This window comes from Prosopis cineraria, unplaced genomic scaffold (genome assembly GCF_029017545.1).
Source record: "Prosopis cineraria cultivar Desert tree isolate PC_DT_omini unplaced genomic scaffold, ASM2901754v1 PC1, whole genome shotgun sequence".
Lineage (NCBI taxonomy): Eukaryota > Viridiplantae > Streptophyta > Magnoliopsida > Fabales > Fabaceae > Prosopis > Prosopis cineraria.
Window position 1 is genome coordinate 47,004,106 of NW_026555332.1, and position 7,783 is coordinate 47,011,888.

Here is a 7,783-nt window from a genome sequence, read left to right on the forward strand (position 1 = left end):
AAATTATTGGAATTTTTGTTTTTTAGGATGTAATCTTTTCATGAGTTGAGTACCATTTTCATTAAAAGAAAATAGAAAAATCAAAGAGGGCCTGAGCCCAAACAGCATACAAAAATGAGAAAATGACCAAGATGGGGACTGAAGTCCCATTTGTTCTTTGAGAACCAGGATGGTTCAAGAAGCACGAGGCCATCGCCAAGAAGCTCATATGCTTTTTTCTTGAAATCAAAGAGACCGACTAAGTCTGAAAGTACAAGTCGCACCGAATTACATAGGAAGTCAGCCCGATAAAAGCCCAAACAGTTAGAAGGGGTATACATTGTAAAACCTAACACATGGAGATTAAGAGCAAGATGATGAGGGTCACTGGCGCTAGACCTAAAACCTAACGAGATGAGTGCAAAAGGAAGACATGCGTTTGTGTTGTTGAGACATTCATTGGGCTTAAAGACCCAATGACCCAATGTCTAGTAGCCCAGTATGAAGGAGGCTTTTGTGGAATGAAACTGATCACGAACTCTTAAGCTGTTTGATGAGGATAACAGCGCAAGAAAATAATGTCAAATAAAATAATAAGGGTAAATTTCTCGCCCTTGGTAATTGGTATATATAGTTCGAACACAAGTGACAACTGATAAGTGTAATAAAGTATTCTCCTCTCCCATTCTCTGTGTAACAAAATAACATAATTTCTTTGCTAACTCTTGACACTGTCAAGTTGTGAAATCACTTGTTAAAATCAACTAGTTGCACATCATTCACATATTAAAATCACTTGTTGTAAAGTTTTCCTCTTATTTTAACCATTTTTGTTCTGTTCTTACTATAATATTCCTTTGGAAGAACGTGTTACGGTGCCCACAGTGTGGTTAGTTTTTGACTTTTAGGATTCGACCGGCAAAAAGTCAATAGAAGATAAAATTATTTTGAAATATTAAAGTTATAAAATTAATGTTGAAAAGATCTGCTTCAATTTTTTAATTAAAAAGATATTCTACATGATTGTAACAAATTTTTTTATAATAAATTTTGTACGCTTGTAGTCTTCAAATTTAAATTTTCCTTGATTTTACAACGTGTTTGTAAAATCGAAGTCTACGCCATTGAGATTTGGAGTCTTCCACTTAGATCAAAGAATTGTCATGTGTCCCGTCCGCAAAAAGAAGTCAGCTATCCAGCTTGGCACATAAAAGGAAAAAAAAAATATTGAAAAAAATTATTTTGCTGGTCTAGTTTTTATCAATTTTAAGTTAGATCTTTGTAGTTTATTTTATCTTAATCAAATTTTTATATTTTGATCAATTAAATATATTAGTATTTAATAATTAAAATATTAATGAATGATTAACTTTTACATAGAAAACTTTCAAAATTAAAAAAATTGATTCAATACAATGTTTACATTTTTATTAATTTTTATGTAAATTCTATATTTATAAAAATTATTTAAAAACATGACCTAATTATATAAATTTTCAATGATAAAAAATTTCATTAATTATAAATTTATATAATCTTTTAATAAAAATGTAAAAGCTTTCAATTTCATTTTTTAAAAGAAAAAATTCAAGAATTTTAACTCTTAGGAACTAATATATTTAATCAATCAAATTATAAGAGCTTAATTAAAATAAAATAAAATATAAGAGTGTAATTTAAAATCAAGGAAAATCAGAAGGACTTGGATATTATTTTTTTTAAAATTATATTATTTTTATTCTTCATCTTTTGATTAGAAAACTTATCATATCATGGCCTGGCCATTAATTAATTAAAAAAATCGAACATCATTTTTCTATAATTATCATGGATCTCATGAAATTACATAAAATTTGATAAATGGATTGCATTATTTATCCCTCATGAACGATAGGATTTTTTTAATAGATTTTATTATATTTTATACTGGTGATCGATGGCACTATTTGGCTTTTAACTTTTACTGGTTCATTTATTGTTAGCCTAATTATATTCATCTTTGATTTCTTCTGCTGTGATGTGCTAACCCTGAAAATTATTTTTTATGCTTGTGTGATAGTGAATGTCATCTAAAATGGTGACATGCGGTGCATGGGGAACTAATGAATGGGAAGATCAAGCCATTGTGGCGTTGTTGAACAAATCAATTTGACAATAATGGCAGATTTTGCTGATTGACTAATCCGAAAGTCCAACCCCTTTGAATTCTTCACCCTCCTTGTGTGGACAGAAACATGAAAATTCCAAAAAGCAATTGAAAAAAATCCGCACAAGAGGGGGAAAATTAGGACAATGCTTGGAACTTTGATGGGGCAAGTATAGAAGGTAAAACTTTTTGGACCCTATAAAAAGTACACTTGCTAGCAAGGCCCTTTTGTACAATCTTTCAAGACAATTTGTGCCAATATTTTAATCTGCATTATATAGTGCCTATAGCTGGCAAACCCTGTTTGTGTCTATATCACACCGAGGGAAGCAAACAAAATGGGGAAGAGGCTAATGCATACACATATCCCCTACTTTTATGCTAGATTAATTAGTAGAATCCAAGGCATCATTATCTTTAAGATAATACATTTTTAAAGTTGTTTTGGACTGATCTTCCGTGAGGATTCTTTTGTGAGCTGCATTATATGATGCAGCCTTTAATTATTTTTATGTTTCAAATCTCTGTTTCCCCATGTTGGATTAGTTTATTGTTAACTCATTTTCAGATCAATATTTTTGCCCCCCATCGCTCTGCAAGTCCCAATCAAAAGGGCAATGGGAAAAACATATCATGTGTGTCATTGATATTAAATAAAACCTGTGAAAATAAAATGAGAGACTTGAGGATAATAGTTATAAAGCATGTTTTTCTTGTAGGGATGTCATAATTGATGGTTCTGGATTGGCATGCCTCAATTATGGGGATTCCCTTTACCAACATCATTGTATAGGCTAGTTTAACTTGTGATTTTGTCTAGTCATTGTTTTATCGCAGGTCAATGCCCCCCCGGGTATCAGGAGGATTTGAATTGCAATACTATCCCCAGTCATCTCACCCTCATGATTTGAAGGCAATAATTTTATATATAGATCGTGTTGCATTTATCCATGTCCGTTCTTGTCGATTCAGTTACACACACATATTCTAGATTGATTCAAAATATCACACTAAAATTGAAATACTAACTACATGTTTGATATACGAAAAGTGTTTCTTTTAAAAAAAAAATGTACTCAGGAAAAAATAAGTAGGATAGACCATAGTTGCATTTCTCATTTTCTTTTTAAAAACTATTTTCTGTCTACTAAATATAGCATAAATGTTTAGTGAAGCTTTTTTTGTTTGGTAAACAGTGTTTGGGAAGTTTTAGAGAAAATTAAAGCAAAATATATCCACAACAACTTTCTTGTGCAGTGTTTTTATTTGAAAACTTCAAGCATTCATACTATGATGTTATGCGAGACGTTAATCCAGCTTGTTCTAAGGATGGATCAGCACAACTTTGGTTTCTTCAAATACCAAGACCAACGAGTGATTCAAACTGTACGCAACACGCAAGTTAATGACTCTCAGATCAGATTTATTAAACTAAATTTAAGTGATGCTGGAGCGGAGAAAACACATTTTTAAAGGACCGAAAATATTTAAAGACCTGTGTTGTTCTTCGTGTCGAAAGCGCATGTAACTGACTAAAAATAGAGGGGAAATCTCATTAAAAAAAAAAAAACAAGAAGAAGAGGGGAAACTTTCTAATAAATTGTGGTGGGTGAGGGATACTCTGATGCTTTGTGTAATCTTAAACGGTGAAGTTAGCTGGACCAAATTATTACCGATCGATTTCCGAGAAAGTATACGGCACAATTTAACATTAACATAGTACATAGTATAGAGATTAAAGAGAAGTTGTAATAATTATTAAGCACTTCGAAGTAACAACACCGTCCAAGCTAATCAGTAGTAGTACATGGCCATTTTCTGTGTCATGTTTTCATCAAACAAAAAGTTGTTGCCACTACTAGAGCTTATTAGCTGCTTAATTTCTTCTATTCCATAATCAAATGGTGGATTATTCTCTTGCCACAGTCCATTTTGTTTCTCTGTCCAGCCAACACTCACGTAGTCCCCATCACACACCATCACCTTCTGGGTTTCTTCCATTTCCATCCCAATGCTGTACAGATAATCATAGTTATTATTGGCAGCTATCATCTCCTGGATAAGACTTCCTTGATCTACTCCGTAACCAGCAGCTTCTGATTCTTTCACACGGCTCATCTGGCTGCTGTTATTATAGCTCCCATTAGAAGAGTTACAACTAGCTGCGACTAGCTCGATGGGACTCATGAAGCTTTCTTGGGTTTGATAAAAGGAGCCAGCAGAAGCACAGGAGGAATGGCCGCTCAAAAAACTCGCCGACGAGAAGGAAATGGATTGATCAGCGCCTGTGAATGAAGAAGCACAAGGAGGGTGGCAGTAAGAGTTGGTGCTTTCTGTGAATGATAATGGTGAAGATGCTGATGACGAGGATGAAGATGGCGTTGAAGTTTGGAGAACCGGTAAAACGGTGGCTTGGTGATGAGCTGAAGGATTCATTATCATCATCTTCTTCTTAAGCTTGGTGTTCCAGTAGTTCTTAATATCGTTATCAGTTCTTCCAGGCAGATGAGATGCTATCACTGACCACCTGCACTTCGCCACAATATTGTGAATTTGACAGTAATATATACGTAAACATTCAAATCAGTTCTCAATTTTGACAGTTATTTCCCCCAGAAAGTGATGAACTCTTGAATTAATGCTTATGATCTCCGGATAATGCTCTGGCTCTTTGTTGTATTGGGAATTTGAAAAAGAAATCTGCAGGGAATGAATATTCGAAGAGAAAACCTGCTTCCGATGCTGGCAAAGAGGCTGCAGATGATCCTATCTTCATGATCGGAGAACTCGCCGTGTTTGATGTTGGGTCGGAGATAGTTGAGCCATCTTAGCCTACAGCTTTTCCCACATCTTTTGAGACCTTACCCACAAGAAATCCAATCAGTGATACAAAACAAAACAGAGAAACAAGAAGAAAGATCCCGGAACATCACTGTCTACTCTGCTGTCGGGCTAGAGCACTCTCATCTCCACACAAATTTGAACAAGAAAAGGAAAAATCTTACCAGCTTTTTGAGGGAGGGCAATCCAATTGCCTCCAGTCCCATGCTTGTCTATGTACTCCTTCAGCTGTGCATCTTCTTCAGGAGACCATGGCCCTTTCTTTACATTTGCCTTGTCGCAGCAAGGAGCTCTACCCATCTCTCTCGCAATCTAATACTCGGCGGAACTAGCAAGTTCTTGTAATTGCGTCTGATGGATGGTATTAAAAAGCTTAAGAATTGATTTCTTAATGGTGGTGGCTGGAGACACAGGCATCCACAAATAGGCTTGTATTTTGCAGGAAGAGTTGAAGAAATAGCACAAGTCAAAGGCCACACGGCCTCTAATGACCGCAATCTTCTATCTCCCAGAGACTTGAAGAAGTTTCTATTCACATGTTTATATAGAGAGAGAGAGAGAGGGCTTTTGTGCAATGGCAGCTTAGCTTGGCTGTGAATGCATCCAGTCAGAATTGAAAGAATTGGAATATTGCTCCATAATTAAGATTATCATTGAAATTTTAGGAAGCACGGTGCATTCATCAAGTACGTATTTTCAAGCCATGGGCCAGAGTTGTCACTAAACATTTGTCAATTTGGAGGTCCAATTATATGATGCTTCTCTCCGCTGGGCGTCATCCATATGGAACTTTTACTCGTTAAAAATTATTGAATACCATCTTCTATTATTATTATTATTATTAAAAGTTGGAATCATTTTTATTTTAACTACCTAAATCTAGCTCTAAGTAGCAAGTGTGAAGTGAGATAGGAGTAGAGATTAAAAGTTCAATCGCTCATGGTATAGCAAAAACTAATGTTCTTATTTATTTTTAAATTTTCTGTTATATTGTTTTAATAACTCTCTCTTACAAACAAAAGCAAAATAGTCTAAAAATTAATTTCAGATTCATTAAAATTCTGGATTAGAAAATATTATGGAACAGAATATCATAACTTAGACAGATACTTTGCTCCTGGAGGAGAATGTGAACTGACTTCCAGATCCTATTCCCAAAAAAATCTAGAGTACTATTCTTATTCCAGTGGGTGCATATAATATTACTGTACTTGACTATATTTCATTATTATTTATCGAACTCGCGTGGATGGACCCAAGAGTGGGAGGAAAGGAAAGAGTCTTCCCAAAAAAAAAAAAAAAACGAAAGAAAGAATGATATTGAAATATCGTCCGTGAGGTCACTGAATTAGGATTCCCTCCGGGTCATGAGAAAATGAGTTGATAGAAGAAAAACATATATATGAAGATACATTTTTTTTTTTCTTTCCATCACATCCATCATGATGAGTTATTTTCCGGTTACATTACTCGAAATTTTCCTTGTCCGATCCTTATTTCATATTTTTACAAGTTTTGTCCAAAACGATCAATGTGTTCTATAAAGTTATTCACCACATGTTCCATGTCAAAAACATTAAAAAGATATATTTTTTACGTTTTTATTTAAAAATTCAATATGAGTGAATTAAAGAAATGTATAATTTAGCCAGAATGGCCATATCTCAATCATGTATATATGTATAAGAATATTCTGAAAAAAATGTTCACTTCATTTTCACGGGGTGCCAAATTAATAAATTAAACGGGTTATATATTTGTTAAATCAAGTTGGATATATTTGGACTTGTTTTTTAATTTATAATTGTTGTCTATAACATTTTATATGTAGGGATTTTTTTTAGAAGAAAATTAGGTATATCATCTTATTTATATTTATCATACGTACTTAATTAGTTTAAACCAAATTAGCATAATTGAATTATAAAACTTGGTTTAACTAGTTAAAGAAATTAAATCAACTTATCTTGAATATATAATCACGTTAAATAAATATGTTAAATGTATCCTTTAAAATTTTTCAAAAATTTACATTATTATTAGAAAAATTTAGTTACAGGATAAATAATTATGAAATGAAAAGGGAAGTACACATGGCATGACTATTAAAAATAAGTAGGATATAAAATTAAGTATACAGGTTTTTTATTCTTAAATAATGATTGTGATTTCTTAAATTTGTTAAATTGTTTAAAATAATACTCGATCCATTTTCAAATACTAGTCACTTTAGAAAATTTATTTTATTTTAAATGAACTGTCGGTTTAGAATCTTAACGAAAAATTAATTATTTCTTAGTATTATACCTTCCATGGTTAATAACAATCACGAAAGGTCGAGCAAGTATTTTCCTAAAAAAAATACTATACAGATAAGAGCATTTTAAGGTAAATATTAAAGCAAAATGCTGTGACTCCCTTCTATTTTACTAAAATTACAAGGACTTCCTTGTTATTTTCAAATTATATATTTTAGTCAAATTTTTAACATTGTTGAAGAATATTCTAAAATTTTTAATTTTTTCCTTGCAATTATGTTGAAAAATTTACAATTATTAGTTTGCCCATCTGATTGATTATTTGTATACTTTCTCTCCCAACTTAATGAATTTTAAATAATTAATTATGATCAAGTGAGTAATATAATGTACACATTGGCATTACAAAAATAACATTTTAATACATTATTGTGATAATTAAAATTAATTCAAATCTCTAAGATAAGTCATTACAGCCCAAGAATTTAAAGGTAAATAGTTTAAAATATTAAAATCTAAAAAAAAATCTTATTAAAATGCCGTTTAAGCTCAAATTATA

At 32.3% G+C, this 7,783-nt stretch overlaps 1 protein-coding gene across 1 annotated transcript; it reads right to left on the minus strand.

Moving 5' to 3' along the window:
* Window positions 1-3,860: 3,860 nt before the first annotated feature.
* Window positions 3,861-5,570, minus strand: LOC129285009 (transcription factor MYB87-like). Its single transcript, XM_054920547.1, has 3 exons — window positions 5,131-5,570; window positions 4,856-4,985; window positions 3,861-4,652 (listed from the first exon to the last, which is right to left on the minus strand). Exons 1-3 carry the CDS (start codon window positions 5,264-5,266, stop codon window positions 3,920-3,922), a joined length of 999 nt encoding a protein of 332 aa, XP_054776522.1. The 5' UTR covers window positions 5,267-5,570; the 3' UTR covers window positions 3,861-3,919.
* Window positions 5,571-7,783: the final 2,213 nt, after the last annotated feature.

Bases quoted from the DNA above. Each gene is read 5' to 3' on its own strand.
- LOC129285009 (XM_054920547.1), bottom strand. From the start codon at position 5,266: ATGGGTAGAGCTCCTTGCTGCGACAAGGCAAATGTAAAGAAAGGGCCA. The intron at 4,986-5,130 runs GTAAGATTTTTC...CTTGTGGGTAAG, and splicing joins TGCCCTCCCTCAAAAAGCTG to GTCTCAAAAGATGTGGGAAA. The intron at 4,653-4,855 runs GTTTTCTCTTCG...GGCGAAGTGCAG, and splicing joins TTTGCCAGCATCGGAAGCAG to GTGGTCAGTGATAGCATCTC.